The following is a 23,437-nucleotide window of genomic DNA, read 5'->3' as shown; positions in this document are numbered from 1 at the left end:
CTTTGCAGAGCGGTATCCTCACTTACGCCTTATCTATTGAGCCTGTATTATCTAATCCCCGATCAAAAGAGGGAATCGTTGCTCATTTGATATCCAAGTTTAATGATACTTCAATCCCAATGTATGATGATGCTGGTAAGAACCTCTTCACAATATAATCATAAATGATATCTACAGACATAGGTACATTATTTTCCACCAGGTGAATAAGACCCTGATCAGTTCTTTGATCAGACTGTTTTTTAGTTAAGTATACAACTTTTTTTTGTGTGTAATTTTCGATACTGCGCAGTTGTTTTCATGTGTTGTCGATTTGTTTTTTAAGAATTACAACTCAGGTAGATTATTTTTATATTTTATTTCCTTCAATATTTGGTGCTATATATGTTATTATATATGAAACACGTAAATGGGATGATAAGTATTATAAATCAAGTAAATGAATACAATAGGTAAAAGATTTTTCTTGTGAACTGTTGCTACCAAGCGGAAGCTCGCTATTTTGTTTTTACTACCTCCTCAACAAATAAATGGCTACAAAATGATTCGTCAGATATTGGCAATTTTTTTTTATTTTACAGTTAATTATACAAACTTAGCGGAACGACGATTTGGGGGCAATATCCACAGAGGTGAGTAAAATTGAAAAGTTTTTTAATTCATCGTTGTCGCGACTAAACGCGTTAATTCTATTCAGAAAACTCAACAACATTAGATACCTTGGGAACCAAATATTTTACGAATATTGATTAAAATACCTGCTTTCAACGCTACACTATAGATTATGATGATCTTCTTCATTCGGCGCATTTTCGATACTAATGATCAATAACAGAACTTCAAGTTATTTTGTTCATTCTATGCAGAACAAGTTATGAACAGAACGAAGCTTATACATCTCGAGGAACACTTTTAGACCCTTTGCTTTATCTTCAGTTGCAGTATTTAAAATTCATATAGCGTTTGTGCGGCGCAATATGGGAGCCATCGTTTTGAATATTTATAAGCGATCATTTATGCTTTTTGACGATATATATAGTACTCACTTCTTCACTAAAATCTTGAAAAAGCGCAATTAAGGAGCATTTTTCTTGGTTTCTTTCGAACCGGTGGGTTCTAGCCACGAATGCGTGAAGTATTTAATTTTGTTTTTAATTATTTTTATTACGAATTTTTAAACGCCATTTTTTTGCTTTTGATCGGTTGTTTAATGCTTTGAGACAGCGAACAAGCCCGATACGGGCTAAACGTCACATTTGGAACCAGTCTGGGCATGTTGGCCCTAATTAATAATAATAATAATAATAATAATAATAATAGCTTTATTTACCATGGATAAGCATGGTGGGGGCTGTGGAAAAAAGCTGTCCAAGCAGCTTGACTGGTCCTCAGCCCCCCTCAGGTACACACAGTGGCGACAAAGACATCTAAAAAGAGCACAAGAAATTATATAAAAATACAAGGTACTTTTATCATAACAATGACCAACAGACAACTATCAGCAATGCATCAAGCAAGAATAACACTTGCCTATAAAAGAAATGGGGAAGTTGTACACAAGAAAGGGAAAACTATCCAAAATATTCTAAGATGCTTCAACACAGTATATATATATATACACATACACACATCATATACATGTATATATATACATATACACACGCACACAAACATGCATACACATACATACAAATACACAAACATACGTACATATACACATACATAGATACAAAACAAATGCCTAGTTAGAATTCACTCCGTGGTATTTTGTGTGTCATCCGGTATCTTTTGCCCAAAATCGCCAAACAAGTGCCAGGGTTAGGCTTACTATCATCTAGTTCATTTTACATCTGGCAACTTTGTGCCTAAATATCCAAACAACTTTCAAAGTGAGGTCTTTTTACTGATGGTTTGCGGTCATCTGGCCGTTCTGGACCAAAATAGTCAAGGAAGTGCCAGAGTTAGGCTGTCTCGTTTAAAATTAAGCTTCTCTAGCAGTTAGTTTGGTTGCGATCTGGCATATTCCAACCTAAATCTGTCGAAAACGTGATAGAGTTGGCATATTTTTTTGCAAGTTAGGTGCCAATTTGCCGATTTCGTTCTAAATCACCAAGCACGTGTTAATGTTAGTTTATATTTTCTGGTCGTCCGTTCAACATCTGATACTTCTCCACCTTGTGCAAGCATGTGCTGTCACTTTGACAGACGACTGGGTCAAGATCACTGGGATCGAGACAAATTGGCTAAAAACAACACTCGCGCATGGCCTCTCCCTCCTTTTTCAACATCAAAAACATGGGTTACATTTTGTTGGCCCATTGAGCCGCTGTGACCAAGATACGGCTCCTATGAACCTCGCGCGTGTACATATTGTGGGTTATCTATGATTACGAAGTTGATACAAAGGCACCATCTTGCCTCTCTGCTCGGTATGAAGCAAGAAAGAGGGATGCCAAATCCATTTACTTCCGAACCAGTATTTCTGCAGTGCCAGAGTTAGGCAATCAGGGCGGATCCTGCTGGCACCGGTTCATTTATATGTTGGGATAAACGACGGATGGTCCATTGATAGGGTGAGGGTAGCCTGTCCCGTATTTAAAAAAGAAAAAAAAAAATATTTTTACGTAATTTAAGGTCGACCTCGACATTTTTATATTAGTTTGGGCATCTCTTGATTCTTCTAACCTAAGGTGGGCGAAATATTTTGCCGAAGCTGCTCAAGACATCTCTAATTTGGTAGCTGCAGAATGCACAGGATATTTTTTCCCGCGCGTAGGTACACGTGCCGTTCCACAGGAGATTCACATATTACCCAAAAGACGCCCCGCCCCATGAGACTGGTTCGACGTTACGGCAACTGCTTCCATGCAGTGAGCGCTGCTCGAAACTGACGTAAAGGGGTTTTCTCGACAGCTACCATTATCATGAGACGTGTTGGAAAAGCCAGCATATCTTTCTGCATATCTTGCGTTGTGACTGATCACTGTTAAGACCTTCTGATAAAAAAAAAAACAAGCGGTCGTGGCTATGAGGTTTACGCCTGCTTCACACTCAACGGACCCCAAATCAAATTTTAACGACTGCTTTTTTTTGCATTAGGCGATATTGGGGAGAATGACGGCATTTGTAAATCGTGCGTCGAATGTTTTTTTTTTTTTTTTATTGTTCTTTAAGTGTACTGTAAGTAACACTTTTGTGGCTAACCAAACAAAAGCCAACCTTCAGCGTGTCTCTGGGGTTTCCTTTTATTTGTTCGCACTAATTGGGCACTCCAGTGGCTGACAGGAGAAACGTCAATATTTGGCATTCTCTTGAATTCCGAAATTAGGACTTACCTTTGCAGTTTGTGTCAGTTACAGCACCTTCACTGGCACTCTTGTGGGGGTCCAGAGAAACAACGATCTTTGACATGCCCAGCCATTGCCGTACTAGGGCTATAGCTATTTAAAGTACCTCGCCGTAGGCAAGCGCCATGGAGCATGACCTTAGAAGGCATACGTTAGGCCCCTACGTCTTCCACACTTTAGCCAGATTAGCCGTTTTTTTACATGTATTTGGGCGGAATGTTGATCTTTATTATAATGCATTGTGCACTTCTCAATCATGCTTAAAATCACCTAAAAATGTTTTTAACAGTATGGTGGGGACACGCGTGTCGAGAAATAAATTTTACGAGAAAAAATATTTAGGGCAATATCAACAGTGGCAGATTTATTTTAAATTCTGGGCGCGAAGTCCATGACGTAACGAAGTAGTAATTCGTTCAACAAAATGGTAATTCGCTCTGTCCCTCTCTACGTGAAGGCGAAGGCGATCCACCTCTCCTTTACGCGGCCATAATACCGAGAAAGAAAATTAAAGGAGCGGAGGTGACTACCTACAAAATCACACCTCGCGTGGTCAATATTGCTGAATTTTGTTTGTTTTCGTTCGCGTAGAAATTATTTTCTTGACACGCGTGTCCCAATTATAGTGTTTAAAAAATATTTTTAGAGACCCTTTAAGTTTAGTTTGAAAGTGCAATGTTTATAAAAATATAATAAATGTATTAAAATTAAGTTTTTTTATTATAATTTTCCACTTTCAAATTTTATTTTAGTAGCAAGACGACGCCGGCGCAACTTGCCACCTACAGTTACGATTGAAACGAGAATAGTCTACGATGATGCTCTTCACAAACTGAAAGGAAAATATCTCACTAGATACTTGGCGATTCTAATGAGTACGGTAAGCATCTATATCATGGACCTTGGGACGTTAATGATGTTATTGAAACAAAGTTACAGGAGTAATTTTTTGAGTCTCGTCTTTACTTGCATCATCGGGACACTTACCAATGCCAAGTTGTCTTGATATTGATGACATGACTGAAATGACTGGATCACGTTTTTAAGTTTAGTTGTATAAGTGTGTAAATGTATTGGGTAGTCTCGAAGATTTGTGGACATCAACGCCACGGCTCATTCACTATATTAGAATCTCAACTGAACATCCACGAACATCGCAACGTCCTCTGGGAGTCATTTATATGAGAGCCATAAAATATAAGTAAGCTGTAATTATATTTTACGAAGCGTATAAAGTGTTATTCCTAAGGATTCACATTTTTTCTCCATTGAATTTAATGGGTTACATTTACCAAATTGGTAATTTTGCTTTTCTTGACAAAATATCGTAATGTCCTCCATGACCCGGGACTGTAATCAAATGTGACTTATAGAACTAAATTTAATTAGACTTGAAATTTTTATACCAATTTTCCTCTGAATGTCCCAAGAACTTGGAAAACGCAATATTAAAATCGTTCTACGAAAAGCAGTTATTGCTAAAAGTTTCTTTAATAAATATCTGCTTTCGAACATTTTTTTCTTTCGATTTTAACACTAATTGTAATTTAAGCCGAAACACCCACAATTCCCCAGTTTAGAACAAACGTAATGTATCTGCATCACCCCCAAAAAATATTTTAGGCATCACAGACTGCTCAATATAGTGTGTTTTGCTGTGATGCGGGTTATAATGACTACACTATAGCCCACTGTAACCTTATGAATCATACGATAAAGGAAAGGAGTACGAAGTAAACTTTTTTCCCGGGAAACATACGACTTGAAGCAAAGACACAGCCGAAAAGTGAGCCAGCTGCCAAACATTAGTTTTGCTGAAGACTCATCGGCTAACCTTGCCTCTCAATAATTGTGAGGTTACCACAGCATGAAACCTCTTACAGTATACGCGACAATATACGCGACTGGTTCAGTCGCGTATATTGTCGCGAAATTTTGCTCGCACGAGTGTTTTATTTTATGCTTTTACCTTCTCGAGAGTTCGTTCGTCTCCACGGAACGGCCCTTGTGTCCGACCGGGGTCGGGGATCCCCAAAGGGGGGCAAATCTGAAAGCTGTAACGGTACACTTAGTTCCTAGACCCCCGCGTCGGAGATGTTCTGATTTATGCACGTCTGTTTTTGGAATCTCTACTTTGGAGGTGGTTTTCCTCGGTGAAAGACTTCTCTGCCGTCGTATTGCTTTGTCTTGTTTTAACATATTTTTGAACTTCGTCTGAAATGTGTTTTGTCTTGGGTATGCGCTTGGTTTTGTCATGCTTATGTTGGCTTTGGGCTTTGAGGCTATTGATTGATGCCAAGAAAAAGCCATCTTGATGGGTCCTTCCAAACTTTCTGATTTGGTGGACTGGAGGACCCTGGAATGCCGCTAAACTCAATATAATCGGCCACCGAAGGGCCAAAAGGGACTTGGCGCCAGGGCACCATGCCGTGAACATCAGCCTACCTCTGGTAGCCAACCTGCACGTCCGATCCCCCTTCCTCTGTGGAGTCTTCCGCACGATAGCTCGCAAACTTGGGACCCTTTACGGCTGTGGAGGAGTTCGGCTCGACCGCCCTTGTGTGTATCCTTGTTTGTCGAGTTCGTCTGTGGTAGGGGCACCCGCTAAAGGTGTCTCGAGGAGGATGGCAGGGGAACTCTCCAGAGGTTAGGAGTATGTCTAAATATTTTGTCCCCAAAATTAATTGACGAATTGGCGATATTTGTTACAAAAAAGGATATCACATATTATTTAAATAAGCCATTACTTGTTAGCATCAGTATCTTTCATCAGCAAAGAAGATTCCTATTTTCTTCGTTACAACGTAGTATTGCCGCGCGCGCAGCTGGCCAAGTAGGCAGCGCGCGCGTGGCCTAACGGTTATGGTGCCTGTCTCCCACGCGGAAAGCCAGGGTTCGATTTCCGAAAGAGGCGCATCTTTTGTTAATCCTGCTATTGAGTGTTCTGGGAAATTCGAGAATCGTGTTGCTTGTTCGAAGTCCGAATGGGTTCTATGCGTCGAACCTTCTACGCCGATTATTCCAGAAGCCCACGCATCTACATAAGGGGCTCCGCGCTGCAAGCCGCAGTCCGTTTCGCCCCAGCGTTCGATTCTGCTATTACGCCGACTTCGACGCCCGCGACGCTCTTCTGCTATCGTCTGTTTCTTTTTCATTTCGGGCACAAGTTCGCCCCATTCAAAAGTTAGCTGCCTCAGTTATTCTTTGTTTCATTAACTCTCCATTCGTGACATTTTGGTGGAGGTGCGGGTTACCGCATGTCCGTGCAGCGCTGCCCTCCGAGGTCGCGCAGTGCAAGTCCGAACCCAAGTTCCCAAAGACTTAACGAAGGCCTGACCGAGATCTGATCAAGTCGCCGCCACCTTGGCCCACCCCCAGTATTAGGACTCTTGCCACCCAAGGCCAAGCGAACAAAGAAGACGGCGATGGCCGGCCAGGCCCAGACCCCGGGCGCTTCTGCCGTCGTATACCTGCCCTTCACACCCCGAATTTTGACGCCTTTCCACGTAGACGCCCGCAACGACATCGAGGACTGGCTGCAACACTATGAACGTGTGCCCGCGAAAACGGGTGGTCAGCTGAGCACTGCTTGCAGAACATCTACTTCGCGCTGGAAGGGACTGCGAGGTACTGGCTGGAAAAAACACTAGGCTTCTTTAACTTCGTGGGAGGTGTCTAAGCAACAACTAAAGAAGACGTTCACCAGCCAACACCGGCGCGGCCGAAGACATCCTTCGAACCAGAAACCAAGGCCCAAATGAGAGCAGCACCCGTTGGTCGAGGATGTTCTGCGCCCGAGCTCACGCGCCGACCTTCAGGCTACGGAGGAGAAGGAGCTGCGCCACTTGATGACTGGTGTGAAAAGCGAAATTTTCGTCGGTCTAATTCGCAATCCGCCTACAACAGTCGGAGAGTTTATCACGGAGGCAACAAATATTGAACGGGCTCTACCAGCGCGCGCCAGACGCTACCAGCGACACCCTGGCGTAACTAGCCTGGCGACATCCGTATCCGACTTTGGTTCCAACCTCCCCTGCATCAGAGACATCATCCGTGATCTCATCCAGGAGGAGCTGAAGAAGCTGCTGCCCACAACTGCATGCCCGGCCTCGTTTTTAATCGCCGGATCGTGCGGGAAGAAGTCCTGAGAGCCATCCAACCAAAGGCTCCCATGAGCGTGGCAGCCACCGAGGAACCGACGCTAACCTACGCCGCAATGGTTCGACGAGCACCACCAACCCCACGTCCGTACATGGCGCATCCCCGACGTGAACAGCCAGCGCCGCAGTATCCCCGACACCAAGAAGTTCGGGCGCACGTCCGCCCAGAACATGCTGCGCCGAGAAAAACAAACGTGTGGAGGACGGCCGATCGACGCCCGTTGTGCTACCACTTCGGGGAAGCCGACCATATCTACCGCCGTTGCCCCTGCCGGCAACTTTGGCTACGTGGGTAAAACCCGAACGACTCACGCCCCAGGTACGGCGAACGCCCTCCCGGCATTGAGGAGTACCTCCGACGCTCGTCCACCTCAGCAAAGCCTCTCCGCCGTGAATCCTGCTCCCCATCGCCACGACGTTCGGCGTCTCCAGCGCCACGACCCCGCCGAGAAAGCCTGTGCTCCCCCTGATGAGATTTGGAGGGGGGGGGGAGGGGGAGGGGGGCAGAGCCCCTCCGGGCCCGGGCCATAAACCTTACCGAGGCGCTGTTTACGTGCCATGTAACGAGCATCTATAGTAGTGGCATGTAAACAAGATAGCGCCCACGTTGCCTTTATTGCACGTCAAAAGATCCCCAGGTGGTCGAAATTAATCCTCAGTCCTCCGGTGGGGCGTGCCAGATGCCCGTCGTTGGTTTGGCACGTAAAACCCCCAAATTTGATTGACGTTGCCTTTATTGAAAATATCCATGGGAAATGGAATCCCAGCGTGCTTTCGTTTGCTTCAATCTCCAGTTCTGGCAAAAAGCTGACGCGCAGCTCCCCCCCCCCCCCCCCGGAGAACTTCTCAGCCTGCCCCCCTCCCCCCCCCCCCCCCTGGGAAAATGGAAAGTCTAAGCCGCTGACGCCACCTCCTGACACTTCTTAATAGTCCCGACTATCCATAGAGTAGTATACGTCCTTGATGTCTAAAACTGTCACATCACACCTTCTCCCATGATGCGGATTCAATATATGAATCAATTGCTCAGTGTTTTTTGTCACAATAGACTGCTGAATTCCACTCCTGACAGGCATTTCTGGATAAAAATCGACGACACCTACTGCCAAGCTCAATTTTCGTTCATAACCACTCTAACAATTACACCAGGATGTAATTGCTAGAATTGTACACTAGCCTCCTCTATGCGGAGAAAGCCTGGCACATCGACGACGGAGCCATCCGGCACGCGGTTGCAGCAAAAACGAGAGGAGGAGCTCGCGGATGTGTGACAAATATGGTAGCGCAGAGCAGAAAAGGCAGAGATAGTATGCGAGCGCTTGGGTCAGGAGCGGCCGCTCCCCGAACCACGTTTGTTTTCGTGTTTTCGTCACCGTCGTTTTTGTACATTGGGAGCAACGGCTGCGGTGACTCAGAACGGCACTGACAACAACGCACCATGCCGGTGGCGGCAACGGAGTTGTCGGCGTGCCAGCGGAGTGCGTCGTCGTCGGACCATCGTATCGTGACGCGGAAGAACCATGCAGTTTTGGCGAAACGAAACCGACGGCCGCGATCGTTCAAGGACCGTTGCGGAGATGCGGACCCAGGGAGGAACGGGAAAGGCTTGACGTTGAGTCTCTCCTCCACGATACCGAAAAGAAAAGAGAGAGGGAAAAAAATAGTGTTTTTGTGTTTGGCCGCTCGCTCTTGTGTGGCGCTAGCAGGCAATTTTCCCTCCACTACCGATTGCCCTACTTTCCTTTCCCACTTATGGCGACCGCCTCTTCTCGCGTCGCGCCAGGCTTTCTCCATATAGAGGAGGCTATGGTTGAGGTCAAGCTGTAAGGAAGATTTAACCCGGCTTCTCTGGAAAAACTGGTTGTGAAGAATGTTGTGTGTGTGGTTGACTACTATAGAGAATCTCTCATAGCTTTATATCAGTTGCAAATAGGTTTGGTGTAAATTTAGTCTCCAAAGCGCAGTACAAGTTTGAAAGATTAGCCCTCTATTTTGGGTGGCCCTTAGGGGTGCCAGAAAAAAGTATACAAACCCAGACCTCACTTGTCAGGCAGGAGTGGTGCACGACATTCCGTTGCGGTGTCATACTGACTGTCATCCTCAATGGGTGGGGGGGGGGGGGGGGGGTACCAGATTTTGCACAAAGAGAAAAAAAGTGGTAGGAGAGGTCTGAGGGAGACAATAAGTATTTTTACCTCTCGCAACTGTGTAAGCACACCGCACACCGTCTTTAGCATTGGACAGTCATATGAAGCGTTTTCAGTGCGTCTAAGGTCTTGTTTTGTGGATTTTCTAAGCATAGTAAGGGTTGAGCTGGAGATGCTTGTTATCGCATGTGGTTGGTCCGCCCTCATGCGATAACGAGCTGGAGTTGCCCGTTATCGCATGTGGCTGGTCAGTGTGGCTGGTTGGTATGAAAGGATCGCCATGAATCATTTAGGGCCTGGACGTGTGCATAAGAACTTTCGTGTTCAAATATACTAGAAGCTGTGTTATAGACTTGTTGTTTTGTCTGCTTTTATGGTTTCGTGTGTCCGGTTCCTATAGACCTACTCCATTTATTGAGATATTTACATGAGTAAAATTGAAAGGGAAAAAACGTACAGACACGCCAATATATTTTTATACGCATTGTATTGTAGGTGAGACACATAAGAATCAGAAGAAAAAATAGTGCCAATACTACGCATACATCTCTCCCCGTCTCCCCCCCCTCCCTCAAAAAAATAAATAAAGAAAATAAAATAAAGAAAATATCCGGCGCTGGCGGCGCGCCGCATTTATTGCGTGCCGGCGGCGGCGGCGGCGGCGTGCTGGCTGTGTGCCGCATTTATTGCGTGGCAGCGGCGGCGGCGGCGGCGTGCTGGCTGTGCGAATTTCGGCGGTGGCGCAGAGCGGCGAGAGCAAAACAGGCGGCGGCGGCAACACGGCGAGGCATAGCGGCGCACAGGTCTAGTTTTGCCGCGCTCTACCTCCTATACCATGTTACCACGAATGCTGTAGGCTGATCTGTTTCCAAAGTCGCTGCGGTTGCTTCCTTTACGCTGCGCAGACGGAGACGGTACACGCCGGCTGGTGAAACAGGCACCGCGAAGCATGTTACAGGGTGGCGCCTCTCAATCGCTCCGGCCCATGGGCATTTTTGGGTTGGTTGTAAGAAAATGTATTGCGAATTTTCCCTTCAATTCTACCTTCCACCTGTCTGCTGTCAGTTTGTCTTTTTCTGTCCACCCCGTAGCATTTTGATTTTTGTATCACAAGATTGTCAAGAAATGGTATGTGCACGCCCCATTATGGCAACCATGTTGCGTCAATTTGGCCATATTTTTCGCTTCACAACTTGAAATCCACAGATATATTGTAGTATGTTTTTTTGCAGATTATGTTAGTACACATTAGAAACGTTAATTCGGAAAGTTTAAAAATGGACTTTATTTTAAAAAAAATCACAATACTGCGCATTTAGTTAAAGGCTTCTGTGTAGCCAATTCTTGTTAATTTCTCCCGCTAACCAGGACAACAATATTCCATGCAGAGATGAGCTATACACAAGGCAACACATTGGCAAAGTTTGAAGGCCTTAACTTTTATATATACGGAAACAAATAAGCTTCAGTCCAGAGCGTTATTGCAAATAGTTCAGTATTTGCGATTTTGATTCTCAAACTAACGACCCTAAGAGTCGTTGATTAACACATTTAGTCAATCCCTCCTATGCCTAATTTGTCAAGAAAAGTTTTTAGACCCTTAGCCGAAACAGTTTTTTGGGGAAGCCTCCCGAAATTCCGAAATCGCGCGATACGCAAAACACGCACGTGACTGAGAAGACGCTTATAATTTAGTTTTTTTATATTTTTTCAGGCAAGGATTGGTTTTATTTTTGGGGGCATGGAGCCAACAACGTTTTTCTTTTTTCATCAAAAATAACAGTGGTTACCAGACATGGTTGCTCGATCTCATTTGGAAAACGCCCCATGGTTTGTCAGACAGATTTCTGTCCAACACACACTTTATTAAATTATTTATAGAGCTATTTATAATTAAGTTAATAACAGTATTCATAAAATTCAAGTAAATTTAAAGCATACATCAAAGTAAACCTTAATCAAAAACATTTCTGGTACACTTCACAAAAAAATACTCCAACCGTGGCATTTCATGGCGTCACGAGAAGCAGAAAGTGTTTAAACAATTTTACAAGCGACGGCTCAACATTGATTCGCATCTTTAGGCCAAAGGGCCTGCTCCCCATCGCGAAAGATCTCAAATAATGTAACAACGCGAATTCTTTGCATGAGTGATATGAACCCAAGAACAAAGTTTACTCTTGCATGTCACGTGTACTGTATATTTGCTTTTCTTCTACGAGAAGGCCTAGTCGGTAGTTTCACGCTTTGGCTACGGGAAGTAGACTTGCTGCCGCAAAGACGAGTTCTGATAAAAACATCATAATTTAATAGTTCTCTTAGGTTACAGAACTCTCACAGATACGTAAAAAGCCGGGTGTGCACCATATTTTTGTTAGGTATACCAATGTGGCAGTTTTCATCTTTTAACAGTGCTCTTAGACTGAGTACATAACATTTAGCTTATGGAGAAAATTGAACACATCCAATTACACCAAACGTTACTATTTATATTCAAGGGATAACCTGACACGGAGTAACAAATACGTAATCAACATTTTTTGTCTACTATGGATGTTGATATAAGGAATAATTTCGTCGTCGTTCATTGGAGGGATTTCATAACATTTGCAAAGTGTTTCAATTATAATTTCCGGAACACGTGTAAATATTTTCTGTGAACTCGTAATTATGAGCATACAAATTTGTTTTTCATTTTAATCTGATGTTTTTTTTTACTACTTCAGCATGCGAATTCAAGGAAAGGGAACGTATGAAGAGTTGTTTGCTCGCGTTTTGTCAAAAGCGGAATGGGGTTCCGCAATAATTTCACAGACCGATATGTCTTCCTGGATTGATAGCCTCAAAATAGCCTTGAGACTTGAACCGATTCGGCAAAGTGAAGTTTTCAGCTTGTCATAGTTTATTGTGATCAACAGAATTCTCTATTTTACAGGTAAACCTGCTGTACAGTACGTTGAAAAACCCAAGGCCTCGTTTTGTCATTGTTGGCATCGATAAACTAAAGGTACTTAATATATTGCTATAATATCGATCGGTGACTTAAAATGCTAATTCCAAATGCATTGCAATCTGTTTCAGAGTGAAGCATACTTAAAGTTATCTCCAGGCAGACGTTTGAAGGTTTGCAGCAGTATAAACCCACTTAATTATTATGTATCCCGATCATGGCGGTCTGGTGCTCATGATGTTGTGGCATTTGTCTCAGGGTGAGAACATAAAACCTAACACAATTACACGTCAACACTACTCAAATCATCTTCAAGACAAGTAGTATGCTGACTTCCCAACTTACATGTTTCAAGAACAAGTATAAACATTTTATTTTTGGCCTGTTTATTTAAACTACAGATGGCAGAAAACTGGAGATTTGAGACAATGTGAGGCTCGCTGAGGCTTAGAAAGACAATAATGAGAGTTTATTTTTGTGGAAAAAAATTCTTCACTAACGTTATAGCGACAGGCATCCACAATGAAACTTCTTATGTTGGGTTTTAGCTGAGTAAGTCAAGTGTGATATGAAATAAAACGATCTTTCTTAACATAGGCGTCCCAAGTCACGAGGCACAATATAAAACGAACCGTAAAAATCGACGCCTGCAACTAGCCATCGGAACTCTTCGTCAAAGGTGTATGTAACAGGTCAATGTTCTCTTGTAAAATTACAAAGCGCACCTCCCTTTCTGTAAGCACTTGGGCTAAGCAACTTGACAAGGTAAACGACGCGCGGCGACGCAGAAGACCAAGTCGAGTGGCGGGCGCGCTTGGCGCTCGTATTGATAAACGCCACTATCTCCTTTGCAAAACGGCTCGCGACCGCCGTGCTTTATTAAAACGAAGATGATCTTTTGTAGTTTATCTTTGGTTAAAATATAAATGCAGACAATATAAGCAAAACTTAAAGTCGTGCAGACGGATTTCGTCTGCACGTCGTCTGCTTTCCTTCGCTGGTCGTCTGTACCTTGCGACCCTGCTCCAGACGCTATCAATCAATACGCGCACCAAACACGCCCCGCAAATCGACTTCGTCGTCTGCGTCGCCGCCCGACCTTTACCTTAACAAGTTTCTTGGCCCTATATTTTCGGAAAGGGAGCTACGATTTATAATTTTACAAGAAAGAAACCGACCTGTGAAGTACACCTTTGGCGAAACGTTTAGATTACAACGTACAGGCGACGATTTTTACGATTTATTTTATATCGAGCCTGGTCCTTTAGTGTTCAGTGTGTTCTATTGTTCAGTATGTTCTATTTACCAGCCATTTCTGGATTTTCGATGCTAGACCTAACAGGATATTTCATCATAAGTATATGTGTGTTTCTGTGTTTTACTTTACAATTCAGGTAACACCGTATTCTCAATCTTTCGCAGCATCATATCAAGACAGTGCTCAAGCATTGGGGACGCGTCATTTTTTGCGGGGCGATATTTTTCTAAACTGAAAAGTCATTTTTAAAATAAGCGCAGTAGTAACTTCTCGGTTTATTTTCAACAATAAAATGGCGTGTCAATCAGTTCAACCGCACTACTGTTTTTATATTATGTATAGATAGAAGAATGCGACAGGAGAATTTTTTAATCTACATATATATGATGACACATTTTAATGCGCTTTTTTGCAAGGATTAAGTGCGTCTAGATTTAGGAGGATCGTTTGTATTGTAAAATGGAAGATAAAATAAATTCTTGGATATCTTAACGTCGGTTTCGTTTTCCCTGCGGAATCGTCATAGCCGTATATCCTCACAATATAAGGGTGGTTATCTTCTCATCTCATTTTAAAACACACAAAATATACAATTCGCCTCATCATTTGTCACGAATGACAAATGATGAGGCGAAGAATAACTAAAGAAACCAAACGTTTAATGAGGCGAACTTGTGCCCAAATAATAGAACAGAAAAAGGATAGCGTCGCAGGCGTCGATGGCGGCGAAACAGCAGAATCGAACGCTAAGGCGAGACTGACTCGACAAGGTCGTAGGCGGCCTCTTATCTAGAGTGAGTCACTATCTCGAAGATTCGGCGGGGAAGGTTCGAGCGTAGCGTGCTCGGGGCGAGAATGAACAGGCACTTTCTAGAACAACAAAAGAAGGGATAAACGATAGAAGTTATGTTCGCAGCAAGAATAAACGAGAACCTTCTGCAAGTCCTGCGCGCGGCATTATCCCCCCCCCCCCCCCCTTTAAAAGCGCATCGTCCCGATGCAGCAAAAACCGAAAACAAGCAGACAGAAATAACGGTAAACCAGAGTCATTTGGAACACGTAAGGTCCACAGCCCTATCGAGCGCAGTACGCCTTCATGCGCACAACGTGGACGAATTGTCGTCGTGGAGGGCGGCGTGATGAAGTACGTGTTCCATCGGGCATCACCTCGTAGTTCAGACCTCCGAGTCGACGAAGCACTTTGTAGGGTCTAAAGTAGCGCTTCAGTAGTTTCTTGCTGAGACTACGGCGGCGGATTGGTGTCCACACCCACACCCGGTCTCCGGGTTGAAAGTGGACGTCACGGCGACGAAGGTTATACCGGCGTACGTCGACTCGCTGTTGCTCTTGAATCTTGATTCTTGCCAGTTGGCGAGCTTCCTCCGCGCGTTGAGAGATCAATTGAGCGTCGTCGTTGCCATCATCGGTTGGCACGTGAGGCAGCATGGCGTCCAGCATCGTGGTAACCGTCCGGCCGTGTACCAGTTGTAACGGCGTCATCCCTGTGGTTTCTTCTACCGCTGTGCTGAACGCAAATGTAACGTACGGCAACACCTCGTCCCACGTCTTCTGCTCCACGTCGACGTACATGGAGACACTGTCGGCGATGGTCTTGTTCAGCCGCTCTGTTAGCCCGTTGGTCTGCGGGTGATAAGTGGTGGTTCGTCGATGGCTGGTGTGACTCAGCCGAAGTACCTCTTGAGTCAGCTGTGCCAGGAAAGATGACCCTAGATTTGTGATCGGCACTTCAGGTGCGCCGTGTCGAAGGAGAATAAACTCGATGAAAAACTTGGCGACTTCCACCGCTGTTCCCGATGGAAGGGCTTTCGTCTCGGCGTATCGTGTAAGATAATCGGTCGCGACAATAATCCAGCGGTTTCCTTGCGTCGATGTTGGAAACAGCCCAAGCAAATCTATTCCGACCTGCTGGAAGAGCGTAGTCGGGGCAGATATCGGATGCAGGAGTCCTGCTGGCATTGTCGGAGGCTTCTTATGTTGTTGGCACTCATGGCACGACCGTGTGTAAAGATGGACGGTTTTCGGGAGTCTCGCACGGTTTTCGGGAGTCTTGTCACGAATCCGGGCGAGCGTCCTGCTGTAGCCAAGGTGTCCAGCCGTCGGGGGGTCGTGACATGCTTGAAAGATTTCTTCTCGCTGGCTGGCCGGAACAACCAGCAGCCAGGCAGGGTTGCTCGTTCCGAAGTTCTTCTTGAAGAGAACGCCTCGCCGCAGAACGAAGCTTGACAAGTCTCGGGCCAAGACTCGCGGAACTGAACTTCCTTTGCCTTCGAGGTGGTCGATCACGGCGCGAAGTTCCGAGTCGTCTCGTTGAAGTGCTCCCATGTCGGCATCTGTAACTGCGCCGAGAAAACGGGCGTCATCGTCGTCGTCAATGCTTTTGGGAGGAGATTCGACTGGGGCCCTAGACAAACAGTCGGCGTCTTTATGCTTGCAACTAGACATATGCACAATGGTCAAGTCGAATTCTTGCAGTCGCAGACTCCAGCGAGCGAGGCAACCTGACGGGTCCTTGAGGTTGGCGAGCCAAGAGAGAGCGTGGTGGTCCGTGACAACGCGAAACGGGATCCCGTACAGGTACGGGCGGAACTTGGTTAACCCCCAGATGACTGCGAGACATTCCTTGTTGGTCGTCGAGTAATTCTTCTCTGCCTTGGACAGTGCCCTGCTTCCGTAAGCGATCGCCCTCGATGCTCCGTCTTGTCTTTGGACAAGTACCGCGCCGAGCCCGGCGTTGCTGGCGTCCGTGTGAACTTCCGTTTCCGCTGATGGATCGAAGTGTCCGAGGATAGGGGGCGACTGGAGCCTTTCCTTCAGTTCGTTGAACGCTTGTTCTTGTTCGCCCCCCCAATGGAAGTTCACGTCGTCCTTGGTCAGATGTGTGAGCGGTGCAGAATTTTTGGCAAAATTGCGAACGAAACGTCTGTAGTAAGCGCAGAGCCCAAGAAATCTTCTTACGGCTTTCTTGTCTGATGGCTTCGGAAATTCGGCAACAGCGAATGACTTGGCAGGATCAGGGCTTACACCCTGAGCACCCACGACATGGCCCAGGAATTTGAGCTCGCCATAAGCGAGTCGACATTTTGACGGCTTTAGTGTAGTCCAGCGTTCTGGATAGCCAGTAGCACGGCTCGCAAACGTCTCAGGTGCCCGTCGAAGTCGCTTGCGAATGCCACGACGTCGTCGAGATAGAAGAGGCACCTTAGCCATTTCAAGCCGGAAAAAAAGGTGTCCATTACGCGCTGGAACGTCGCCGGTGCTCTGCACAGTCCGAACGGCATCACTTTAAATTCGTACAGTCCGTCCGGCGTGACGAAGGCAGTCTTCTCACGATCCCGTTCGTCGACCTCAATCTGCCAGTACCCACTCTTCAGGTCCATCGACGAAAAGTATCTTGCATGGCGCAGCCGGTCCAGAGTGTCGTCGATGCGTGGCAGCGGGTAGACGTCCTTGTTCGTTAGGGCGTTTAGTCGGTGATAGTCCACGCAAAACCGAAGAGTCCCGTCTCTTTTTTTCACCAGGACTACCGGTGAAGTTCACGGACTGCTTGAGGGCTGGACAATGTCGTCATCGAGCATTTCTTGGACCTGCTTCTGGATGACTTCTGTTTCTTTGACAGAGACACGGTACGGCGACCGATGGACAGGAAGCGCGTTGTCTTCAGTGAAAATTCGGTGTTTTCCAACTGTCGTTTGGCGCACTTTTGACGACGTGGAGAAGCACTTATTGAAGTCGGCGAGAAGGTCACTGAGTTGTCGTCGTTGTGGGGTTGGCAGGGTTGGGTCGATGTCAAACTGCGAAGGCGGCGATGTCTTGACTGGCCACGAAGAGAGGTCTTCTGATATTCCGATGATTGCGGCTGAGTGCGGGAGTTCCTCGGCGTGACCCACGGCGGTGGCTTTCGTGAGGTGCTGGGCCTACTGTCGGAAGTTCGTTACGAGTGAGACAGTGTGTCCGTCTTGGAGCTCCGCGACGCCTCTTGCGATGCCGATCCCTCTTCCTAGAAGCAACTGGTGGCTTCCTTCGAGCAAAACGTCGCCGCAAAAAGTCTCATCGACCCCGACGGGTACGAAAACACTTGACCGCGACGGGAGGTTCACGTGGTTCGCGAGGACTCGTACTGCGATTGACGTCGCTTTGGGGTCCTCCTGTGGTGGAGCAGGCTATCGAAGCGTCAGCCGGTTTGCTCCGAGGTCGATGACGGCGCCATACTCGCAGAGAAAGTCCATTCCGAGGATTATGTCCCTCGAACAGTCTTGCAGAACGCAAAACTTGACAGGGCACGTCTCACCGTGGATCTCCACGCGACCAGTGCATCTCCCGACCGCTGTGATGAGGTGCCCTCCGGCGGTTCGTATTTGAGGTCCATCCCACGGCGTCGTGACTTTGCGAAGGCGGAGGGAGAGCCTCCCACTCAAGACTGAGTAGTCTGCTCCGGTGTCCACGAGCGCGGATGCGTCATGGCCGTCGATGACGACGTTTAGGTTATTGGACACCGCTGCAGGGGCGTCGTTTCGATCTCTGCTAGCGTTCGAGTGGAAGCCCTTTGACGTTCTTGAAGGATCTTGGCATCGGTCATCTTCAGCAACTCCACCTCCAGGGGTTGCCGCGCCTAGTTTCCCCGGCAAGGAGCGAGGGGTGACAGGCTTTCACGTCGGGGTCGGTGCATCGGGGAAGGTGGACGTCGTGGCGACGGCGATCGGAACTCTCGGCGGGACGCAGGCTCGGGGGACTGAGGTCGTCGCAGGTACTCGTCGATCTCCCGAGGTCGCTCATCATAACGGGGGCGCGGGTCGTTCGGGTGGAACCCGCGCAGCCCAAGTCGTCGGTATGGGCATCGGCGGTAGGTGTGGTCTGCTTCCCCGCAATGGAAGCACAGAGGGCGTCGGTCGGGCGTTCGCTACACGTCGGTTTTACGGGATGCGCGAGGCTCCGGGCGGGCGTACTGCACCGGGTCGTCGTGGCGTCTGTCGTGCTGCGGCGCAGGAGACTGACGTCGGGGCGGCGCGACATAGGTGCGAGGAGGAGGCGGTGGCTGTTGGGCCACCGCGACGTGTGTCAACGTGGGCTCCTCGGTGGCTGCCACGAGTACGGGAGGCTCTGGTTGGATGGCTCTCTGAACTTCTTCCCGCACGACCTCGGCGATGGAGAGCGAGGCCGGGCAAGCGGCAGCGGGCAGCAGCTTTTTCAATTCCTCCTGGACGACTTCACGGAAAATGTTACGGATGCCGGGGAGGGCGGTGCCCAGGTCGGATCCAGATGTCGTCTGAGTAGTTACGCCATGTTGTCGTTGGTAGTGTCTGGCGCGTGCTAGCAGGGCCCGTTTACTATTTGTCGCCTCCGTGACGAACTCGTCGACTGTTTTCGGGGGATTGCGGATGAGAACGCCGAATATCTCGCTTTTGACACCACCCATCAAGTGGTGCAGCTTCTTCTCCTCTGTTGCCTGAGCATCGACGCGGACGCTCAGGCGTAGAACATCCTCGACGAAGCTGGTGATGCTCTTATTTAGGCCTTGGGTTCTTGTTCGCAGAAGATCTTCGGCCCTCTCACGTCGGTGTTGGCAGGCAAACGTCTTGTTCAGTTCTTGCTTGCACAGTTCCCACGACGTCAAAGAAGCCTCGTGGTTTTCCAGCCTGTGCCTCGCAGTTCCTTCCAGCGAAAAGTAAATGTTCTGCAAACAGTGCTCACCTGACCACCGGTTATGGCGGGCCACACGTTCATAATGTTGCAGCCTGTCCTCGATCTCCTCGTGGGCGTCTCCGTGGAAAGGCGGCGGATTTTTGGTTGCGACGGGCAGGTATATGACGACAGAAGCGGCTGGGATCTGCGCCTGGTTGGCCATCGTCCTCTTCTTCGGCTTGGGCTTGTCCAGAAGCAAACCGTATTCAGGATCCTCTCCCTTGGTGCGGCGGCTGGTGCGAGTTTCAGGTTCCGCGTAGAGTGGTCTTTTCACCGGGCTTGGAATCGAACTGGCACTGCGGGCTCCTGGAGGGGAACGCTGCACGGACATGCGGTACCCCGCACCTCCACCAAAATGTCACGAATGGCAAATGATGAGGCGAAGAATAACTAAAGAAACTAAACGTTTAATGAGGCGAACTTGTGCCCAAATAACAGAACAGAAAAAGTATAGCGTCGCAGCCGTCGATGGCGGCGAAACAGCAGAATCGAACGCTAAGGCGAGACTGACTCGACAAGGTCGCGGGCGGCCTCGTATCTAGAGTGAGTCACTATCTCGAAGATTCGGCGGGGGGAGCGGACGTGTCGCGTCGAGCTCCGCCGTTTGATCGCCCAGATTTGCCTTTTCGGAAACGATCGCGACACAGCTCAACATTCGGACCATCCCAGGAGGGCCACCGGACCATATCGACACATTCTGTGACCGAGTGAGTTTTGCGTTTCCGCCTTATCTCTACTTCTTGCTCGTCCCCAACAACGAAGGAAGCTAGGCCTCGGGCCTAGCGCCCGGTGTGCTCGCCGACGGCATGGCCGTGCCTGCGGCGGCCTCGCACCTGCTTTCAAACGCGCCGCTGAACGCCGGAATAGAAGACAAAGATATCACCCCTGCCACTAGATCTACCTCGAATTCAATCGACTGGACTTCTGCTCTGGAATCGCCATCGAAGATAGCCACGACTTCACCGCCCGAGTCTCTTGTCATCCGAGCAACTGTTCGACGGAAGAAAACCGAGACTCCGCACCAACGCCATGACCCACCTCGAAGCGCTTAAGACACCCGAGTACATCCAGTGTCGCTGCAAGTCTGTGCGAAGCCAGCGAGGACGACGGTGCCGACACCGAAATGGAGCATGTCGCTCATCCTACTGCTACTCTCGACACCGCAGATCACCACACCGTTTCGTGTGAGTCACCCCCACTCGTTGTGTCTCAAGTGACGCCTGGCCCCACAGCCTCTAAGTCAACAGCCGCCGCTGGCAAGGACAGCAAAGATGGCGACGCTGACGACGCTGAAGTAGGCTGGGAAACGGCGTGCTACCGCAAACAGAGACCCCCTCAGCAGCGGCACTTCCTCGGCGCACCACTCTCGCCCTTGTCCTCATCAGACCACCCAGATTCTGCCACTGACGAAAGACCCAAATTGTATTCCGTTCCCGGAACGGGTAAGACCTCACTCGTATTCCTGCCTGCACGATCCAGCGCGGTTTCTACGCCACGTTGGGTCTACATGCCTCAGCCTGTGACACGAAAGACACGCCGTACTTCCGAATAGGTAAAGCCACCGACAGAATCTCCGTTACGGTACGAAACCGTACGCACGCTGATCAGCTCCTCGCAATGCGCACCCTCACTGCCCACGACCGGGCAGTTGACGTTGTGGCTCACGAAGCCATGACCGGCGACTCCATCCGTGGCGTTGTGCACGGCATCAACCCAGAAGACACCTCCGAAACGTTTCTCCGAGCCCTCCGCAGCAACTCACACGCAATATTTAACGCCAGGCCGCTCGACAAGAATGAACTAGCATTGGTGACATTTCAAGGACATCGACCCAAAGAACTTTCTTATATTACGACGTGATCATCAGCGTTACGCCCTATTCTCCTACAACCGTGGTTTGTCGGCGATGTCACGGCCTGGGCCACAAAGAACATGTCTGCACCCAATCGGCAAGGTGCCCTGACAGCGGCTGTATTGTAAGCGACGACCGCTTCTGTGAACGCACGTACTGCGCTAAGTACCGCGTCACCACGCACCTCGCCACAGACCCCAAGTGTCCGGCCAAGCGCAAGGTTGACCAGCAGCTCCAAAAGCGCACTCGGCGGACGGCACGAACCACCACCGCAGACCTCTGTACCCCTTGTGTGGACCACCACAGAGGGTGCAAAGCCCGATGTGCCACCGCCGGCACATCACGATCCCGAAGCAGACCCCGAACTCAAGACTCTTAAACCGTGGTCGGTGGCGAGGATTCCGTTGAGAACTTTCCACCGCTGATCACCACATCCAACCGATTTTCGGCCCTAGAGGTTGACGACGTACCAAGCGAAGCCGCACCCTCGTATCGCAGAAATAGAAGTCGCAGTCGGCAGAAACAACCACAACAGCAGCATCAGCCAAGTCGCCCCACAAGCCGTCAACGTAGTTCTGGTGACGGAGGACTCCGAGGCGCTATGCGACGGTCGGCTTAAGATCACCGCGGCTCCCTACAACCGACTTTCAGCAAACCCAAGACATATTGTCACGGGTGGTGACCAAACAAATACAGGAAATAAACAGGAAGAAATAAACGTTTAATGTGGCGAACTTGTGCCAAAAGTAAAAGGGTACAAAGATAATAACAGAGCGTCGCGGGCGTCGAAGTCGGCGTAGCAGCACAGTCACGCTGGGGTGAAACTGACTCCGCTCGCCTTGCGGAATCCCGTGTACCCCGGGGGTTTCTGGATCGTTCGGCGTAGAAGGTTCGGCGCGTAGAACATTCTAACCTCGAATCAGCAAGACGGTTCTTCAATTCACCAGAACATCAAATTACACTGTCAAGAGAAATGTGTAGCCGCGGCCAGGAATTGAACCCTGGCCTTCTGCGTGGGAGGCAAGCGCGACAACCGTTAGGCCACGCGCGCGCTGCCTACTGGGCCAGTTGCGCGCGCGACATTACTCCCCCCTTTAAGAAGTGCATCGTCTCGATGCAACCTAAAAACAAAACGAAGCAAATAAAACAGAACGGAAAACTAAAGAGTCATTTGGAACACATAAGGTCCACAGTCCTATCGAGCGTAGTACGGCTTCAGTCGTACGGCGCGGACGACTTCCGGTCGTGGAGGGCGGCGTGACGAAGTCCGTGTTCCGTCGGGCATCACCTCGTAGTTCAGATCCCCGAGTCGACGAAGCACTTTGTCAGGTCCAAATTAACGTTTCAGGAGCTTCTCGCTGAGACCGCGGCGGCGAATCGGTGTCCACACCCACACCCTGTCTCCGGGCTGGGAGTGGACATCCCGACGACGAAGGTTGTAGCGGCCAGTGTCGACAGGTTGTTGAACCTTAATCCGGAGTCTGGCGAGCTGACGGACTTCTTTTGCCCTTTGGGCAACTACCTCGGCGTCGTCGCTTGCGTCGACAGCCGGTTCGTGGGGTAACATAGCGTCCAGCATTGTCATTACCTTGCGCCCATGCACCAGTTGAAAGGGTGTCACTCCGGTGGTCTCTTGTACAGCCGTGTTGTAGGCAAATGTGACGTACGGCAGCACCTCGTCCCATGTCTTGTGCTCCACGTCGACGTACATGGAGATCATGTCGGCGATGCTCTTGTTGAGTCTCTCCGTTAGCCCGTTGGTCTGCGGGTGGTACGCCGTGGTGCGGCAATGGCTGGTGTGGCTGAGACGAAGGACTTCTTGCGTTAGCTGGGCCATGAATGATGATCCACGGTCTGAGATCAGGACTTCGGGAGCGCCGTGCCGGAGGACGATGGACTCGATGAAAAACTTCGGGACCTCAACAGCCGTTCCTGATGGAAGGGCTTTTGTCTCGGCGTACCGCGTGAGGTAATCGGTTGCGACGATGGTCCATCGGTTTCCTTGCGTCGACGGAGGGAAAGG

The 23,437-nt window shown here is 48.5% G+C and overlaps 1 protein-coding gene across 1 annotated transcript in view; it reads left to right on the top strand.

Annotated features, from left to right (window-relative positions):
• LOC115328617 (snake venom metalloproteinase ACLF-like) overlaps positions 1 to 23,437 on the top strand; it is a 48,974-nt gene that overhangs the window by 8,627 nt on the left and 16,910 nt on the right. The window contains exons 3-8 of the mRNA XM_029989927.2: positions 9 to 135; positions 582 to 632; positions 4,100 to 4,227; positions 12,590 to 12,661; positions 12,736 to 12,863; positions 16,271 to 16,299. Of these exons, the coding sequence (XP_029845787.2) occupies positions 9 to 135; positions 582 to 632; positions 4,100 to 4,227; positions 12,590 to 12,661; positions 12,736 to 12,863; positions 16,271 to 16,299 (535 nt within the window). The remainder of the gene's footprint in view (positions 1 to 8; positions 136 to 581; positions 633 to 4,099; positions 4,228 to 12,589; positions 12,662 to 12,735; positions 12,864 to 16,270; positions 16,300 to 23,437) is intronic.

This window comes from Ixodes scapularis, unplaced genomic scaffold (assembly GCF_016920785.2).
Source record: "Ixodes scapularis isolate PalLabHiFi unplaced genomic scaffold, ASM1692078v2 PGA_scaffold0__279_contigs__length_252992795, whole genome shotgun sequence".
NCBI classification, from domain to species: Eukaryota; Metazoa; Arthropoda; class Arachnida; order Ixodida; family Ixodidae; genus Ixodes; species Ixodes scapularis.
The sequence above is the reverse complement of the archived record's forward strand: the minus strand, read 5'-3'. Positions and strand labels throughout refer to the sequence as shown.